At 35.8% G+C, this 20,967-nt stretch overlaps 1 protein-coding gene across 8 annotated transcripts in view; it reads left to right on the top strand.

Annotated features, from left to right (window-relative positions):
* The window catches only part of PLEKHA5 (pleckstrin homology domain containing A5), a 196,476-nt gene that overhangs the window by 113,406 nt on the left and 62,103 nt on the right, over nt 1-20,967 (top strand). For 7 of the 8 annotated variants that reach the window (XM_036758859.1, XM_036758858.1, XM_036758857.1 and 4 more), the window contains exons 8-10: nt 782-882; nt 2,451-2,566; nt 5,761-6,228. In XM_036758859.1, coding sequence (XP_036614754.1) covers nt 782-882; nt 2,451-2,566; nt 5,761-6,228 — 685 coding nt within the window. Of the gene's footprint in view, nt 1-781; nt 883-2,450; nt 2,567-2,894; nt 2,913-5,760; nt 6,229-20,967 lie in introns of all 8 variants that reach the window. The other variant, XM_036758851.1, reaches the window with a different exon arrangement.

Genomic DNA, 20,967 nt, shown 5'->3' with positions numbered 1-20,967 from the left:
CCTGGAAAACAGGTCAAAGAAAGATAATCTAAGAATCATTAAACTGCCTGAAAACTACTACTCCTCTCCACAAATGCCAGATACCATCTCTCAAGAAATCCCAAGTGGAAATTGCCCACATTCCTTAGAACCATAGGACAATGTGAAAATCCACCAATCATTTCCTGAAAGAAACTCCAACATGAAGAATCTCAAGAATATCTTTATAGCACAAATTCATATTTTTCAGGTCAGACAAGGTGCTATGAGCATTCAGATATTATGGAGCCACAATCAGGATCCTCACAGGAAAAAAAAAAAACCACTTTAAATTGGAGTGGAGAGAGACTTGAGGCTGAGAGACCAATTTGGAAGTTACTGCAAAGATTAATGAGGCAGGTTCCTTGCCTAAATTAATAGTAGTTTGATAGATTTAGAGATAGAAAGGGTATTGGAGATTCAGTTACCTAACCTAGCCTCTTTGTTTTACGAATGAAGGAACTGAGGCCCAGAGAATAAGTGACTTGCTCAATGTCACATAGCAAAATTAGGACTCAAACTCAGGTGCTCTTACTCTTAAATCCAGTACTGTTTCCAGTAAACCATACAGGGGACCTCCCCACCTCCCATATCTTAGAGCTTCCACTAGGCTTTTAAACTACTGGAAAAAGGGAGACATCTCTACAAATACAATAAACGTAGTACAATTTATGTACAAATATCTTTTTTTAATTTGTTAAACCATTTTGAGAAGATCATTGCTATGGGGAAACATTTTTAATTTTGATTAAATATATTTTAGATGAAAAAGAAGAAGGCATACTGGGAAGCATTCTCTTACCTAGTTTTCAAATAGCTATGCTTACCTCAGAAGACCACATTAATCGCAAACATGCATTTAAGGTAAGGAGTATATTGTACATTTTTTAGGCTCTATATTTGCATTTATATTAGAAGAATAAGGTCTTGTGATATGTGTTTTATTGTTTATTTTAGAAAACTTAATTACTACGAAGATGTATATTAACTACTGGATACTTTATAGTATTTAATTATATTATTATAGGAAAATTCAGTTTTCAAAATGATGACTTAAGATTTTGAAAACGTTAACATCTTAATATTGAGTTATGTTCATTTAAAAGATTAACTTTTTGTTCATTCTAAATTCAGAAATCATTAATATTAAGTGTATACTTAGCACAACATTAAAATTCAGGAATAATAGTAAAAAGATTTTCTTCTTAGTGGTTTTAATATTTATTAAAAGTTTTTTGTATATTTTGTATCTTCATGATAAGAACAATAATTTATGCTTCAAATTCTCTCCAATGTATTATTTGCTTATTTGGAATTATGAGCTGCTCTTAGCTGTCTCAGAAGCCTTTGACCTACATACTGCTACATTTCAAAATGGTAAGTCGAAATTCTATCTTGGTATCATGGACCTATGTTGATTCACTTTCTTTCTCAAAAATTCATTCAAATTTTACATGCATTAAGATTATGTAGTCTCTAGTTTCATTCATAGCTGTTTCGTTGAACCCAAAATGAAGAGCTTTACCAGTTAATCTGTTCACTGTACGAAATAAATAAAATAAGCTAGATCCCCAGACTAAGTTGGTTTTTTTTTAACTTTTTTAGTTTGACTTTCTAAAGTTATAAAAGCATCCAATTAGCTGATAAATCTTCCCTTCACTAAATCCTAAACCTTGAAAGGGAAGCAAATCATATATGTATATATGTATATACGTATATACTTGTGCATATATATGTATGTATAATGTATATTTCTCCCCATTGCTTCACTTAGATCTTAATCTTTTTGTATCATGGGCACCTTTAGAGATCTGTCAAAGCCTGTGGACACCTATATTTGTTGCCTACATTCCTAATTGAAGGAAAGTACATTTCAGTTAGAAGTTAGTGAAAATAAAGATGCATTTTTTTTTCCAATCAAGTTCACAGACCCCTTGAAATAAAACCCTCCTACTTAAAACAGCTTGTTCTAAGCAGAACTGTTCATGACTGCGGGAAGTTGCTTAAGGAAGGGAAGAATGTTAGGAAACATGAATCTCAATTTACTTTGCCACTGATTGCTGGATATTCTAGGGTGAGTCATTATTCTTTGGTAAATAGAGGTGAGGTCTTCAACTAACAGTAAAAATTGCTAAGGCTGGACTCAGGTTAGAACCAATTTACTTTCTGTTCCCTTTTAATCTATCAGCTTAATTTGATATTGAAAATATCAGAGAAACAAGGTGGGAAACAATGGAAGTAGATGTATTATCTTAGAAGTAACTGAAATTAACTTCCACCTGAAATAAAACTTTCTGTTGTAAAAGACATTTTAAATTAAAAAAATAATAAAAGGAAACTAGATGAAGAGCAACTTTTAACTTGTTCCCCCATTTTTCTTTTACCAGATCCTCATATTTTTAATATTAAATGGCCATGTCATCTCCAATTAGGCCGCCCATCCAAACATGCGGACCTATTATTTCTGCACTGATACAGGGAAGGAAATGGAGTTGTGGATGAAAGCCATGCTAGATGCTGCACTTGTACAGACAGAACCTGTCAAAAGGTAAAAGCACATAGGAGAAATAGCTGAGATTCCCAATCATGCGTCTTCCATTCATTTCAATACATGTCCCTATAATTGTTTTTGCTTCTGTGTGCATGTGTATCTGTGTGCAAGTGCTTGCTAGTTTTATCGTTATCATAGGAAATCTATGTTCATAGTTGATGAAGATTAGTAGGTTTTCTGAATTCTTAGTGCCAGCTTAAAATCCGTGAGAACTCCTCCTGATTTCTTCTCCCATCTTTCCTATTCACTCATTTTCACCTGTCAGAATATCAGAGATGAGTCCAGATTCCTAATGTTCGAACTTCAATGTTTTTTCTTGTTACAGAATTACCTTTAATTTCAGGTAAGTAAATTTTTAGTTGTTACCAATAAAATTCTACACAGATGTTTTCCATCAAGATAGTTTCTTTTAATTCTTTACTCCCAAAAAGGGAATTGATTTTACTGAATTTAATTTAATTATATGTAAGGTAAATTACCTTACTTAATTTTTGCTGATGGTTTTATTATCAAGTATTTTTATGATCCAATTTTTAATATTTCCTCATATTTTGATTTCTTTCCTTTCATTATATAAGTTTCATAAACCATCACATAAATATACAAAAGAATACCAAACTATTAAAGTACTTCCTCTGATTTTTTTTAAAACTTGAAATTATAATTGACTTTAGTGTTTCTTGAACTCTGTAAGTTAAATAAAATTCTATATAAAAATTTTATTATATCAGCCAAGAAATAATTTGAAGGAAACCCATAATATATGTAAATATTCATTGATTAGTCAACAAATAAACATTTATTGAATATTGCTTTATATAACAAATGTGTTAAGTATAAAGTAATTTAGCCAGCATTTATTAATTGTCTACTACTCGTAGAAAGCATTAGGCTAGATGCTAGTGATACAAAGGTAAAAAACAACCTTCTCATCTTTAAATCTATATTACAGTGTTGGAGGTGGTAGTTAAGATAGATAGATAGATAGATAGATAGATAGATAGATACACACACACACACATATATACATACATATATATATATATATATATATATATATATATATATATATATATATATATATATATATATATATATATATATATATAGATTGTGATAAGGGCAAAGAGGTGTTCTACACAGATTAAGACATGTCTGAAGAAGGGGAGATAGTATATTAAGCTGGGAAAATGAGAGAATGTTCATGAAAGAAGTGGCACATAATTAATCTGGACCATGAAGGAAGAGGATTTCAACAGGGAAGACATGGAAGAATATATATATGGCAGGCATGATGCTCATCTTCTGAAGATGGGAAAGGCCAAAATTATGAAATCAAGAAATAGCTAAGAATTCAGTTCGGTTAGCACCTATACGGCAAGAAGGGGAACAGAATCACATCAAGATCAAAAGGCATCATATAATTACATTGTGGACAGCCTTATTTGCCAGACTGAAAAGTTTGCATTTTACCTTATAAGCAGTGGGAAGCCTCTGAAGGTTTTTTAGCAGGGGGATAATATGGTTTGGCCTAAGGGTTAAGGAAATAAATCTAGTCGCCTTATGCAGATTAGTTTAGAGAGAAAAATAAATGGAAACAAGGATACCAGTTAGAGCGTAATCGTTTTTTGTTTGAAACAATTCTTAGCCCAAGAGTAGTCAAGTTTTCCTGTGTAAATAATTTCTAATTCTAGCTGATTTTCATCATACAACCTGTCCTTCCTTTGGTTGCTGTGATAATGACTTAAGTTCAACTTGAAATAGAGCTTACATTTTAATATTATTTTTTGTTTTAGTTTCTTTGTTTCACTCAGTTTTTAAAGATAAATTGGTATATGTGACTCTTGTGATTTCTGTAATACTTAATAATAAAGATTCATAATATTGCATAGTGTATGGAAATAGGGCAGATATTTAAATATTCAAGTAGACTGAAAGACGGATACAAGACATCTGACTTTTAACTCATAATTTTGAAGAAGTATAACCACTTAAGAAAACAGTATTTAAAAAGAAAGTTAGCTTGTTTGCCAGTATAAATGCTACCCTGAATTTTTGTAACATTACACTTCTAATTTGTTTATAAAAATACTATCTTCTGCCACAGCACCATATAAATACCCTGACATTAAAGAAGCCTAAACTCTTTTCCCACTAAGCGTATTAGAATTTGAAAAGCCATGTGGCATAAATTGAACACTTAAATTTAAAGTAAAGGATATACTTAGTATCTAATAGAAGAAATCTGTGGCTTAAGTAGTAATCTGCTATACTTAGCATCTGATAAAAGAAGAAAACTTTGGCATAAAGTAGGTATCAGCATGATCAAAGTTCTCAGTCTAAAAACCAAAGGCTTTTAAGTAATAATTATAAATAATTAATGATTCTAGGTAATTTTCAAGAATATGAATTGAAGGAAAAATATGGAATATAAGTTACCTGAGTAATTTAAAGAAAAACATGAGACAGCACTAAATGATTATTCTGTAATGCACAGTGGGGGTGGGGTAGGGGGAGAGGCTTGCACAATCTCCATTAGTAAACTGAACCATTTTCCAGAATGTTACTTTTCCAGAAACTGCCAAATAAACACAAAACCCTTTTGCCATATTAATGTCATTCCCTTTGTTTTATCTTCTTTGGAAATTAAAAATTCTGTAAACTATCCCATAATTTTGTTTCATCTTTTCTCACTAGTCTCAGTCCAACTTTTTTTTTAACCATTTTTGTTGCTTCTATACATTTCTCATTCAGGTTCTCCATATATGCCAAAAATTGGGTATTACGCTGCAAGGGTCTTACTAGTGCTTATTGTAATAAAAAGCATTCATATGTTTTTCACCAATATCCCAATACATTATGCTTACATTTTAATATCACTGCATTTATGCAAATTTGTTATCAGCTGTGATTCTCCTCTCCCATGGACATGCCCCACCACCAACATTTATAACCCTATATCTATCAATCTGGTATATTAGTAAATTGACTTTCTCCGTTTATTTCCTAGAGTGTATCTCAGGAAAAAAATAATGATGATAGTTTATATTTACATAGCACTTAAGGTTTGTTAAGTGTTTCACTGAGATTATCTCATTTGAATCTCACATCAACAATAATACTGGTTATTATTGTATCTGCTTTGACTGAATCATCTATAATGGGTTGTTTTTTTTTTTTTTTGGTTTCAGGGTGGATAAGATAACATCTGAAAAGGCACCAACTAGAGAAGTCAATAATATTTCCAACCATAGGGTGCTAATTAAGCCAGAGACACAGAGCAACCAAAAAAAGAAAGAAGTAAGAAAAAATGAAGAAAAAAGGGCCTTAGAAGCTGAAAAATATGGATTTCAGAAGGATGGTCAAGACAGACCTTTAACAAAAATTAACAGTGTAAAACTGAATTCTTTGCCTTCAGAGTATGAGAGTTTAACGACCAACACAAATCAGCCTGGACGCTACAGGCCAGCACAAACCAATGGTTCAGAAACGAAAGCAATCAATGTTAGCCTTGCAGACCTTAGAAGTGGAAGTCATCCTAATACTGTGCCGGTTCATACTGAGTCTGATCGAGTTATACAGAGAACCAATTCAATGTTGCAGCTGGAGCAGTGGATTAAGATCCAGAAGGGGAAGGGTCATGAGGAGGAGACCAGGGGGTAAGGTTCCTATTATTATGTTTTTATGAAGCCTCCATTTAGTCAGATAGCTTTTATTGTGATGAGATTCTCTGCTAAAATCTATAAATACTTAAAATTGTATATACAACTATGCCAATCCAAGTTCTTACCACCTCATGATCTATTATACTCTCTATTTTCTGTCATACATTCTCCACACAGCTGTATTTCTAAATCACAGGTCTGACCATATCACTCTCCTTTTCAAGACATTTTGGTGGTTCCCCACTGCAAGATAAAATACAAGCTTGTCTATTTCTTATTTTAAACTCTTTATAATCTAGCACCTGCCTACCTTTCTAGGCTTATTATACGTTACTTACTCTCGCACACTTAACATCTTAGGGAAACTCTCCTAACTGCTGTTTTCAGCACATGATGTTATCTTCCTCCTCACCTTTGTCTTCGTCATCAGTCCCCTTCTATCCGCTTCATGTGGTAACTTCTCTAGTTCTGGCCTTTATATCCTTGCACCAAGACAATTATCATAGCCTAACTGGTAAAGAAAGACAGAGACTTGTTCAGTAGTCTTCAGCTATGTCCGACTCTTTGTGACCCCATTTGGGGTTTTCTTGGGAAGGATGCTGAAGTGGTTTGCCATTTCCTTCTCCAGCCCATTTTGCAGACAAAGAAACTAAGGCAGACAGGGTTAAGTGCCTTGTCCAGAGTGACAGAGCTAGTACATGTATGAGGCCAGATTTGAACTCAAGAAGATGAGTCTTCCTGACCCCAGGCCCAGCACTCTTATGCACTGCCCCACCTAGGTGCACCAGTCTAGAACCATCCAAACTAAGCCATCTTTCACACAACTGCCAAACTGATATTCTTAAAGCACAAGCCTGGTCGATTGTATCACTCCCTGGCTCAAGTAGCACGGTGACTTCTTGCTTCTATGCAAACTCCTGTTAGGAATTTAAAACCCTTCACAATCTTGCTACCTCCTGTTTACCCTCCTCATTTCACATTACTCCCTCTCATTGACTCTAGGTGCCAGGCAGACTGGCCTGCACACAACATTCTGTCTCCTACCTATGTGCCTTTGCTGCATAAGCTGGCCCCTGTAACTGGAAAACTCTTCCTTTCTGCCCTCTGGCTCTTGGAATCTCTACATCGCTTCCAGGCTCAGCTCAGATGCCACCTTCTATATAAAACCTTTTTGATCCCCCTTCAGTCGTTAGTGCTTTCTTCTCTCCCACCAATATTCCTTTGTATCCGTTTTGTACATACTTTGTATTCATTTATGTGTGTATTATGCTTGTTACTGTCTATAGGTGCTTAACAAATGATTATTGATTTGGCCTGTAGATTCAAAACTGGAAGGAATCTTAAAAGTGTCGTCCGATCCCTTCATTTTACCAATAAGAAAATTCAGTCACAGAGCAGTTAAATGAATTTCCTAATGACACAGCTGGTAAAGGTCTGAGGCGGGATTTCAACTCAGATCTTTACTGTCTCCAAATCCAGCATCCTCTCACATTTTACCCACTATACCCACAAAAGAATTGTATGGATTGTGAGAGACTTTAAATGCTGAGTCTAAGCAGTTTGTATTTTATCCTACCCACGATAGGAAGTTATTTGCTCAAAGCAATAACATGAACAGACCTTCATTTTAGGGAGATTATTTGTACACCTTTGTGGAGTATAAATTGGACAAGACAGAGAAAGGAAGTAGGAAAACCAATTGGGATGCTATTGAAATAGCCCAGATGACTAGTGATGAGGACCTGAGAAAAGGGACACATTCAGGAGGTACTATTAACCTCAGGACTCTCCAAATTGGTTTGCCCCCTAGCTTCCTTCAAAGCTTATCTCAAGTGCCAACCTAGGGCAGCGAGGTGGTGCAGTGAGTAGAACTGTGGCCCTAGAGACAAGAGGACCTGAGTTCAAATCCGGTCTCAGACACTTAACACTTACTAGCCGTGTGACCTTGGGCAAGTCACTTAACCCCAATTACCTTGCCTTCCCCCCTCAAAAAATATCCGTTTCAAGTACCTACCTACATGATCTCTTACACCGCTTTGGCTAATCTGCCCCTACCCCCAATAGTTTGCATTTACTTATTGTGTACATGCTTTTTTTTATCCAGAAGAATATACACTCTTTAAGGCCAGAAATAATTCATTTTGTCTTTTTATCTCCAGGATCTAACACAGTGCCCCACACAAAATAGGTGCTTAATAATTGCTTATTGATTGAGGCTTGTGCTCTTTATGTATTTGGTTTAGTGCAGTTGCTTTTCCCATCTTTGTTTTACTCAATACCCTTTCCAGTTTCTCTACAATTACATCCAGTACTATGATGTTTGAGACCAAAAGTTCTGGTTCAACTATCTTTGGTGATATGAAGAGTTTGTTATAATAATCTTTGGAGAGATTGACCTTTTTTTGGGCGGGGGGAGGTAGGTATATTTGGTCCTCTTTCACTTTCCATCCCTGAATAAGCTTGGAATGACTTTACTTAGTTGTGTCTCTCCCTGGGCTTTCCTTTTGTAACGTACTACCAAGTTGCTTTCCAGTTTGGGGTGGACCGATTCACAGTTCTACCAGCAATCTGTCTTTCAGCATTCAGCAATATGTCTTTCAACATGCTCGTCTTTCAACATTCAATATTTATATATTTTGTCATCTTTCCCAATTTACTGAGTGTGAGGAGAAACCACAAATTTGTATTTTTTCTTATTCTTAATGATTTGATACATGTTTTCATGTGGTTATTTGTACTGTGCAGTTCTTGTTTTGAAAGCATTTCATTCATGTCCTTTGACCATTTGGCTGTTTGAGAGTGGCCAGTGGTATTTTATGCATTTTTGTCAATTCTCTGCGTATCAGATTTTTTTAATAGGAGATATTTTATCTAAATATTTTCCCACTCTATAGTTTATCTTATAATGCTGTTGATTTTATTTGTTTTATTTCTAATTCATTAATTTGTGTAAAAACCTCAAAATTTTGTGTAATCAAATTTTTTTTTTATGATTTCTTATGTTTCTTATTTGGTTAGGAGTTTTTCCCTAGCCATAGCTGTGAAATTATCTTATTCTCGTCTCCTGGCTCTTTTTCTTCTTTTTTTAAATATAAAGTTTGCCTATCATTTTTTTACCATATTGTGGTACATGGTATATGTTACTGATACTAAACCTAGTTTCTGCCAAAGTATTTTCCAGTTTTCCCACCAGTTGTTGGCAAAAAGGGAATCTCTGTCCCTATAATTTATGTTCTGGGGTTTGTTAAGCACTGGGCTATTTTTTTCAGTGGCACTAGTTTCCCATTTACCTGGTCTTTTCTGTTGATATAATATACCATTTCTAGTCAGTGCTAAATAGTTTTCATGACTGCTGCTCTATGATGTAGTTTAAGATCTAGTAATGCCACTTTTCCCCTTTTTTGGTGCTTTTTCTTATTTCCTTGGTGAATTTTGTATTCTTCCAAATTAATTTTGTTTGTTTTTTGTGTATTTAAAAAATAACCCCTTAGTAATTTAATATATCACTGGCATAGGTAGCATTGTCATTTTTTATATTAGCATGGCCTAACCATGAATGGTAATATCTCTAATCATATAATTGTTGTATCTGTAGAAATCTTGTGTTAGTAAATTAATTCCCAGACATTTTATACATTTTGTGGTTTTATTTAAAGGAATTTCTATTGTCTCTTCCTGAGTTTTGTGAGAAATACACAGAAATGGAAATAATTTTTATGAATTTATTTTATGAATTGCTGCATTGTTACTATTATCCCAACTAGTTTCTCTGCTGATTCCCTGGGGTTCTCGGACTAGTACACCGTCATGCCATCCAAATATAGAGATTTTTCTCTCTCCTTTTTTGCTAGTAGTACTACCACTGATATTGTTTTCTTGTATTATTGTTGTAGCTAGCACTTCTAGAACTATATCAAATAATAGTGGGGTGTGGAGAGATCTTTTCTTTATCCTTATTTGTACAGGGAACATTTCTAGTGTTTCTCTATCAGAATTGGTACTAACTCTTGTTTTAAATACATGCTTTTGATTCATATTAAGGGAGGGCCCTTCTATGCTCTGTCCTTTTTAGGATTTTTAACATAAATAAGTACTGTATTTTATTGGGTTTTTTTATATTGAAATTTGTTGTTTTTGTTGTTTATATGACAGTGTATTGCTTTCCTTATGTTGAACCATCTTGGTAATGATATGGATCCAAATTAGTCATAATGTATTATTTTCCAGATATCTTTAACCTTGGTTTTCCCTCCACTGACTGCTGCTTTTTGTCTTGAGGCAATATGGCTGATGACCTTCCACCATCCTTCTCTGTAAAATTTTACAAATACTGTTAAACCATTATTGCCCTGGCTGCCAAATTTCTTCACTTGGCAAGTAGGTTAGGTGTTGTCTGACCAAAGTATATTAACTGCTTTTTTGGCTACCTTGTTATGGCAGTTGAAATTAATTGGTTACCCTTGAATCCAGAATTGGTATAATCAGTTCAGTATCAGTAAGTTACTTAAATAGGTCAAGGTGGAGTTGTTTTATAGTTGTATGCCATACCCTTTTCACTTGTTTACTTTTTCTAGCTTGTATTAGCTTTGTTCTCCGATCTAACATGTTCATGGTCTGACTGACTATACACCAATAGCTGATTTAGGAATGAATCTCTTATGGCTAACAAATTGTTTCCTTAAAAAAATGTCTCTTTCCTAAGCTCTTAGTCCCTTTTCACCAACTGCCTATTGGATATTTCTAACTAGATACAATATTTTGTTATTTTTTAGTTGTTTTTCGGTCATGTTCAACTCCTTTGGGGGGTTTTCTTGGCAGAGATTCAGGAGTAGTTTGCTGTTTCCTTCTCCAGCTTGTTTTACAGATGAGGAACTGAGACAAATAGGGTTAAGTGAGTTGCCCAAGGTCACACAACTCTCTCAGGCCCAGAGACATACTGCTGTCTAAGGCCTGATTTAAACTCATCAAGATGAGTCTTCCTGATTCCAAGCCCAGTGCTCTATCCTGCACCGCCTACCTGCCCCTATAAATATACCATAGGCATCTCAAGCACAGTTAAGTCCAAAAGAAACTCATTATTTGTCCCACAAAATCTACCTCGTTCCTAATTTTCCGTTTCCTGGCTAGGTCATCATCATTCTTCTAGTCCCACAAGTTTACAGTCTTAGTTGAAGTAAATTTAGCAAACATTGTTAATCTTATAGTGTTCCAGACACTTCGTATGAATACTGTGAATACAAAGACAAAAAAAAAAGGAAATATTCCCTACCCTCAAAGAGTGTTACATTCTACTGGGGGAAAATTTCTGGTTTGTTTTTATTTTTCCTTTAATTTGGGGGTTGGTGGTGTTTTGGATCAGATTTCAGTAATTTCAGTGGTCCAGAGAACCCTTGGTAATAGAATTCTTTCTTTTAGTAGAAATCAGCCTCTGCTCTATAATTTACACTTAAAAGAATGATGGGGTAGCTGAAAGCTTCAGTGACTAGCTCATGTTAACACTGCCAGTATTTCTTAAAAGTAACGCTGATTCCAAAGCCAATTTTCTGTCCATTATGCCACATTGCCTTCTGGGGCTAGGCAGCAGTTGCGTGCATGCATGCATGCATTAAAGTAAATACAAAATATATTTAGTTGTGAATCCATGCCTCTGGTTTGTTTTAATCTGTACCACTTTGATGATGATGGGGTCAAGCATTGTTTTAATGATCTAACAATTTGTGTTTCCTTTTTTGAAAATTGTTTCTTCACATGCTTTGAACTTTTAACTGTGGAATGAGAATTACCATGGTTACTTTTCAAATATTTTTATATACTTCACAATTCTAAACTATCCATTATATATCTTGTAAATCTTTTGCTTGGTCTATTATTGTTTTTCTTTTAATAATACTATTTTTGTTGTATAATTTTTTAAAATTTCCATGAAGCTAATGTTACGCTCTCTCATGGAATCTTGTGTGATTTTAACATGTGGATAAGAAAAACCTTCTTGGATAAAGACATTCAAACGGAAATGTTGCATTAATGAAGCCAGTGCTTTCTTTTAGTCGGCAAATGAATAACCATAGTTGACCCTTTGTACTTTTTAGTCAGTTGTGAGCCTAGACATGTGGTTTGCTATCAAATAAGGTTTGCAAAAGCTTGTCTGCTCTTCTTTCATCAAAGGTAACTGCTATAACAAGGTAGCCAAAAGAGCAGTTAATATACTTTGGTCAGACAACACCTGACCTACTTGTCAAGTGAAGAAATTTGGCAGCCAGGGCAACAATGGTTTAACAGTATTTGTAAAATTTTACAGAGAAGGATGGTGGAAGGTCATCAGCAATATTGCCTCAAGACATGAAGATTTTTGAGGCCAGAAAAAAAGATATTTTCTCTATCACCTTTTCTTTGTTGCATTGCAGTAATTATTTAAGTAATTCTGTATAGTCATTATATAAACATTTCTTCCAGTTCTTCTCAGTTCCTTCTGCATCCTTTTATCCTAATCTTTCTTATTTTTCTTGTCTTGTCTCCCTTTTTTCATTTCATACAGTACAATATTCCATTATGTTAATATGCGATAATTTGTTCAGTCACTTTCCATTTAATAGACTATCACTTTGAATCTAAATTTTTGCTACAACAGAAAATACCACTATAGATATTTTTTTACGTATGGGTAATTTAACTTTCTTTTTATCTTTATGTCGTGTATTCTTAGGAGGGGTATTGGGTCAAAGGGTATGCATAGTTTAATGACTTTTGGGGTGTAGTTTCAAATTACTTTCCAGTATGATTGTACCAAGTCACTGCTCTTAGGAACACTGCATATTGATGATACATAATGGAGATTAGTATCCCTGTTCTCCCACAGTCCTTCCAGTAATATCAGATAAACTTACTCGAAAGATTTTTTTTTTGCTCCAGTTAACTGTTTCCCTTCTAAATCGAATTGTCTTGCTTTTCTGCAAAACCTTTTCAATTTTATATAATCAAAATTACCCATATTATTGCTTGTAGTCCTCCCTATCCTTTGTTTGGTCAAAATCTCTTCTCTTCTCTTCTCCATAACTATGGAAGGTAATTACTTACCACTTCTTCTAATGGGTTTGACCTTCTATATCTGGGTTGTATATTCATTTAGAGCTTATAGTGGTCATATAGTATGAGTTCTTGATCTAAACTAAACCTAATTTCTGCCAGATTGTTTTTCAGCTTTCATTAGACAGTCTGTTTTTCAGCAGTATGGACTCTTTGGATTTATTGAACGTTATCCTACTGTGTTCATTTGCTTTTGTATCTTGTGTTCTTGATCTGACCTACTCTTCTCATTTGTAACCAAAACCAGATAGTTTTGATGATCACTGCTGTATAGTATGTAATTTGAGATCTGGTACTGATAAGCCACCCACCTTCCTTCATTATTTTGTTATCATTTTTTCTAGTTCACAGAGTAATCCTGGTAGTTTGACTGGTATGGCAATGATTTTATAAATTAATTTTGATACTACCATAATGTTTATTATATTACCGTGGTCCAACTAGGACCAATTATTTCCTCTGTACCTGTTTTTGCTGAGCTTCGTTGGTAATGTACAGAAAGACTGTTTTTTTTTTTTTTTTAGCATATCCTGCTACTTTATTGCATTATTATTTCTCGTAATTTTTTATTGAATTTCTAGGGAAGGCTGAGAAAACCACCTGCAAAAAGCAATCATTTTGTTTCTTCTTTGCCTATACTCATTCTCTCAACTTCTTTTGTTTATTCCTGTAGTTGGCTTTTCCAGAACTATACCAAATAACATTGCTGTAGGTATCAGACCCATGTTTTATACCAGATTTTATTGGAAAGTCTCCTAATTTTTCCATTATGGCTAATGGTTGCCCTTGGTTTTATTTTTAAATTGTGTATTTTTTTCAATTAACAAGCATCTGCCCTCTCTCATTCCCTTTCCCTAGGGAAAAAAAAAGGCAGAAAATGCCTTCAATAAATATGTATAGTCAAGTAAAACACATTCCCACCTTGACCATGTCCAAAAATGTGTCTTACTCTGTATATTGAGTCCATCACCTGTCTTTAAGGAAGTTATCATTAGACCTCTGGAATTGTGATAGATCATTGCATTGATCAGATTTTTTAAGCTTTTTCAAAATTGGTTGTTTTTATGGTGTTATTTAAAATATTTTCTCACCAATACAATGATCTAGATAATTCCAAAGGACTTATGATGAAAAATGCTATCCACCCCTAGAGGAAAAACGGATGGAATCTGAATGCAAATCAGAGCGTACTATTTTTCATTTTCTTAATTATTTTCATGGGAAGTTTTTTGTTCTTTTACTTTTTTTTGCCCTGTGTTTTCTTTCCCAACATGACTAATAGGGAAATATGTTTTTCATGATTGCATATCAAATTGCTTACCATTTTGGAAAGGGAGGGGAGGAAAAGAGAGAATTTGAAACTCAAGATTTTAAAAAATGAATATGAAAAATTGTTTTTACATGTGCTTGAGAAAAAATATAATTCAAAATAAAATAAAATTCATTGGCTAGTTTTACTCACTTCATTTATCTTCAGTTCCGTGTGAGTGCTCCCCCATCCTTTCCTCGTTTGTCTTGACTTCTGTTTACACCTCCTGATTATAAGTTCCTTCCATTCCTTCTTTTTTTCCCCTAATGTCACCTTTTCTCCCTAATTTTCTCCTTTTAAGATCATCAAAATGTAACAAAAATCACTCCCAGTATTTGATTTCTTCTTTGACCCCTGTTGACATCACAGTTCTTAGGATGTGCTTGTATCATTCCATTGATACCACTTCATCTGTATAAAATTATTTTCTGACTATTCACTTGTATTTACTTTTTTTTATGTTTCTCTTTACTCCTGTGTTTTTATTTCTAAGGTTCCATTAAATGCTGGTTTTTTCATCAAAATATTTGGAAGTCCTCTATTTCATTAAAAGTCCATTTGCTGGATATTAGTTATTCTTGGTTTTAAGTCTATAACATTTGACTTCTTGAAAATCTCTCTTTCATCTATTTTCCAAATTAGTTTTTTTATATGAGATACCTTATTATTTTGTAAGATATTGTTTTTTCCATCTTTTGGTTTTGTTTTAATATTTCATGGCATCGTTAATCTGTTTTGTCTGTTCTGATACTTTGAGTTAGATTTTGCACCTCTTTCATAATGCTGTTAATTCTCATTCCAAACTCTCATTTCTTTTCCAGTTCATTTGTCCATTCTCATTTCATTCATATTAGCATATTTTAACTCATATCATTTCTTTACAATTGGGCTTATGGTAAAGCCATGTTTTTCTTTGTGGCTTTGCTTGTAGGTGTTATGTTGTAGTTCTCCCCTTTTGAATTTGCGTCTTGGGCATTGCTGGTGCCCAAGCTCCTCATCTTCTTTGCTTAATTATTTTCCCAAGAATCTAGATGAATTGTCATTGGTAGCCTCCCTGGGAGTTCTTTTGGACCTGAATCAGTGATCCTTTCACCTCCCTCCAACTGCTTTCCTAGGAGGAAGACTAAGTTCAGTATCTGTTCTGGGCAGGTCTGTGCTGGGAGCTATCCAAGATCAATCTGTGCATCTTTGCATTGCAGGCATAGCTCAGAACTCAAGGTTTGGAATCTGTGTTTCTGGCCCCTCTGAGAGACAGACTTCTCACTCTTTGTTTGGGGTTTGGGCAGAGTCTTGATCAACTCTGGGTACCTTATACTGTTGGCATACATAGTTCTGAGCTCTGAGAGCTGAGTCTGATCTCAGCCTACCCATGTTCCACATTTAGATAGATCATCCACTGCAATTTCTCCTTTGATTTCCCATTTGCTACTCTGTCCAGCATTCTTTATAGATAACTGTAGGAGGAAGTAGGCTATACTAGTTTGACCGTTCTCCTTGCCCTTGGTTTTAGATAGTTATAGTTACCATATGAAGGAAAAGTACATTTATTCTTATTCTTCCTAGTATTTTCACACAAACCTGTGACCTTTGTCTCTTAATGCAGCTTAACACTGCATTAGCTTTCTTGGCTGCCAGTATTACACTAGTGATCCATTTGGGGCTTATAGTCCATGAAAAGACCCAGATCTTTTAAAGACAAGCTATTTCTAGCCCTGTTTCTCCCCATCTTATACTTTTCAAGATGATCTTTTTCAACTTATATATGAAATCATATTGATATCTATTACGTTTCATCTTATTTGTTTTAGCATAGTATTCTGTCCTGTCAGGCTTTTGTGCATCATAACTATCATCAGTTGTGTTAGATATTCTTCCCAGTTTTGTGTCCCCTGAGTATTTAATAAGGATACCATCTGTACCTTTATCCAGGTCATTGATAAAAATGCATAACTGCACAATTCCAAACATGGGCTGTCCCTGAGACCCTATACTGGTAACCTCCTTACAAGTTGACATGAAACCATTATTGAGTCCACCATTCAGACACTTCTGAAATTTTCATTGGATAGCCCACATATCCATCTTTTAAACAAGAAAAGCTTGAGATAGTTTATCAATACTTTGTTAAAATATAGGATAATACCTTGAACATCCCTTTGATCAAACAACTTAATAACCCTGTCAAAAAGAAAATAAAGGTAGTAAGTGACTACTATGTGCCAGCTACCATGCTAAGAGCCTTGAGAATGCAAAGAAAGACAGAAGATTCAAGGAACTTGTTCTAATGGGGAAGACAACATTCAGACAACTATGTACAAACAAAATGGTAATGTTAGAGGAAAGGCAGTAACATTAAAAGGTTTGAGAAAGGCTTCTTGTCAAAGGTAGGATGTTAGCTGGGATTTGAAGTAAGCCAGGAGATGGAGATGATGAGGTAGTTGAGTTCAGGACATGGGAGAAAGCTAGTGAAAATGTCCAGAGTGGAGATGGAGTATTTTGTAAGAGGAATAGCAAGGAAGCCAGTGTTAGTAGATTACAGAGTACATTGTGTGAGTGTAGTATAATAAGACTGAAAAGGTAATTGAGGATAGGGGGATATACAGGCTATGAAAGACTTGGAAGCTAAACAGACGTTTTATATTTGATCCTGGAGGTGATAGGGAACTGCTGAGGTTTATTGAATAGGGAAGCAACATGGTCAGACCTCCACTTTGGTAAGATCACTGTGACAACTGAGTGGATAATGGAGGGGGAGGTTTGAGGAAGAATGAAAAGGTTGGAAAAGCTGCTTAGTGAGTGGGATAGTAGATCAGTTAGGGAGATGTGAAAGGGTTACCTCTTACAGTGAGGTGCCTCCTTGAGATTAGATAACAAAAATTTGTAGTAGACCCATTCAGCTCAGTTTTCTGATTCTCTCCAGCTTTCTTTAGCAATATGTGAGTTGGGGTGTGCAGATGGTGGGCATAACTGAAAGCTAAATCTCAGAAGGGCAAAATTAACAATAGGATACAGTGGCAAGAGACCCAAAAGAAAAGCACAGTGTAGAGTTGAACCAGTTCGCTGAGGTGTCAAAATGGGTAAGGGGGGAAAATGTAAGTAGGGATGACTACATTTCCCAGGTGATGGCCTGGGAAAGAACTAAAGGGTCAAGAAACTGGAGGTCACAATGATAACTAAGAACTGGATTCGCTATTGCAAGACAGAGGGAAAGGTGGAATGATAGCAGATTGTGATCAGAGAGAGGGCTTTGGAAGTAGTGCATTTGTAAATGATGGCAGAATCAAGGGCATGACCATTTCTGTGCATCTGAGCTGAGGTGGATGAATGGGTCCTAGGAAATGAGGATGTTGATGGGCTGTGAGGTAAGGGTATTTGAGAGAGTATTATAAGGGCAGGAGTTAAGGAGGAGAGAAACACTATACCAAGCACTGGACTCATTGAGGAAGGAAGAGTGTCCTGGAGGCTGGTAGACAATAGCTACCAGAATTCTGATTGGTTGATTGTTGCAACAATTCGGCTGGCAGCTGCTGTGGGGGTGAAAGACCAGCACAAGTCCAACAACAAGGACGCTGCCAGCACAGGTTCTTTGATGTGCTTTACCAAGGAAAGCAATGTTAAAGGGTTGACAATCTTATTTCAATCCAACATACAAATATCATTCACTTAGTTCAGGGGAAAAAGCCAGCACCCTGAACTTCAGAGCAAATACAAACAAATTACAAACATCAACAGACAGACTTTGTCTGATTCAGCTCTCAATACATGGTTACCAGGGTTTAACAATGTCCCAACATTCAGGTTTACAAGCTGGAGGGCTCTTATCTACAGCTGCCCAGAGTCTCCACATTAGCACACTTCCAGGAGTGAAAGCCCCAAGCAAGTAACTCTGTTCTCTCATTTTATACACTCTTTAGCCATTATCAGATGTCATCTGAGCGACCAGAACTCAGGCTCCTACTATTGGCTCTGGTCTTAGCAACTCCCCTTAGGACCCTGAGGGCTTCACGCCCACATAAGCTTAGGGGTTTGGGCCTGGGGTTTAGCACCTAGTAAGACTCAATCAAAGACACCCAACTTAATTGATATTACAGTGATAGGTGTGGATTGAGTGAAACTAAAAGGAGAAGAATTCTCAAGTGATTGTGGCAATGAGTGGGTATCATAAGTGGAAAGGAGTGGTGCAGGTTCCCCACCAGAGAGTCAGAGGGGAATGAGTGAGTATTGTAAAGGGTGGCCAGGCCAGCTGTGTCCTCAAGAGGGAGCTGGACCAAATGAAAGCCTAAAGATGAAACAAGTAGGAAAGGAAAAGATTTAAGGTGAAAGCAAGTTTTATCAGTGAACAGGCATCATGGAAAGCACAATAGAAGGTAGGGAGGTTTAGAGTAGAACACTGGGGAGTTAAGTCAAGGGGGATGGGAATAAGGAAATTGGCAGTGAAGAGCGGTGAACAGCTTTTAAACACTTCTGAGTTCAGGATCACCGAGATGGGGAGGGTATGATTGGTGAGAGTATGTTAACTATTGATGAAGAGGATAAGGAATAATACTTACGGCTTCAGATGTCACTATACCAAAAATAATTAGTATGAGTAAAATACCAAATACATTTAAAATTTTAATACAACTTTGAAGAAAGTACCTCTGAAAAGATGGTCCTCTAGTCTTTACTACCTGCCCTGCCGCTTTGCCCTTCAGGTCCCTGGGCACTATCATATAACCTACTAGGACACTGATAAGGAGCCCTGGGCCTTGCCATCTACTCCACTGTTGGATCTTTAGGACTTAAAGACCTTTTAGCATCTCCACTTCAGCTGAACTTTTCTACATAGAGTGTCTCCTTAATTAGGTGTGAGTTCCCTATGAGTAGGAACAAAGCAGTGATTTATCTTTTTTCAAAGACCATCATCCTATGGGGCTACTTTGGGAACTGTGTGTTCTGTCATTTTCTCCTCAATTGTAGAATGATGTTTTATCATTTTTCTGGGTCTGATTTCTTTTAATTATCTTTTGATCTTACACACATTTTTGTTCCACAACTGTCAGTTCACATACTTAATAGTATTAGCCAGTCTCAAACTGAACAGTCTGAAAAAGATATCTATCCCAGAATTATGCTTGAGGCCAGCCATTTGGGAGCTATCCCTCTTATATTTTCTTTTATGTTTGCTTATAAATGTAATTTATTTTATGTTACTTTGCTGTTTCATAGGGCATAACATTTTCACATAGGACTGCAGTCAATGATTAGCAACACAATAGTGATCCAAATTTTTTAAGTAACAATCACGGGACAAACGTGATGCCTTCTCACAGATACACAAATCTGCTTGGAAAAGTTCTAAAAATGCTAATCCTAGACTCAGTGTATTTCCAGTGGTCTCCCCCATTCTGGTATAGTAAGAAATGCCATGCACTTTGATTTGCCAAAAAGCAGCATTTGTATTCTGGTAATTACATGCAACTTCTCTTATGTAGGAAAGTAGGCATCAGAACTACTAAGGCCAGGAGTGTGAGTGAACTTTTATTGAGAAAGGGAAATCTTCCAGTGAAACCCCTTATATTTTCAGTTTTGTGAGGCTACATCTCCCTAGCCTGTTGTCTCTATTGCCTTATCTCAGACTAATTCAGTAGTCAGATGAAGAACCCCAGAACTACTATCATGACTTCAGCGTATTTTTCAACAGTATTTCAATACTAATAGTTTACATTGACGTAACACCGACTATGCGCCAGATACTGTCCAAAACACTTTGCAGTTATCTCATTTGATCCTCACAATAACCCTAAGAGGAGGATGCTATTAATATTCCCATTTTACAGAGTAGGAAACTGAGGCAAACAAAGTTTAAGCAACTTGCCCTGGGTCACACAGCTAATAAGTATCTGAAGCTAGATTTGAACTCAGGTCTTATGGACTCCAGAATTGGTCACTCTATCCACTGCACCACCAGGCTGCTCCAATATTCAAGAGAAGCCTCTTCGTACAATAGGGAACTCTCTCTGAAGTTAGGAAGACGTGGGTTGAAGTCTTTGACACCTGAGCTTTATGACCTTGTCATTTGACCAACCTCTCAGCCCTTTAAGCACCTCTCTAAGCACCTCTCAAACTTCAAAGAAGGTTCCAACCTACATTTATCATTTGGCAAGGAATTCTTTATACAAGTGAAATCCCAAGTCTAGATTGCCATCCCTAATTTAATAAGTGCTCTACTTCCGTTACCCTGGACTTATGATCAGCAAAGAGAATCTGGTTGGGAAACTAGAAGCAAAGGGACCCTTGAGACAAAGTGACTCTTGGCACCTGAGAAGTCATAATGGGCAAGATGGGCACATGCATCTTGT

The sequence above is a fragment of the Trichosurus vulpecula genome, chromosome 5 (assembly GCF_011100635.1).
Source record: "Trichosurus vulpecula isolate mTriVul1 chromosome 5, mTriVul1.pri, whole genome shotgun sequence".
Lineage (NCBI taxonomy): Eukaryota > Metazoa > Chordata > Mammalia > Diprotodontia > Phalangeridae > Trichosurus > Trichosurus vulpecula.
This window is presented reverse-complemented; position numbering and strand designations above follow the sequence as displayed.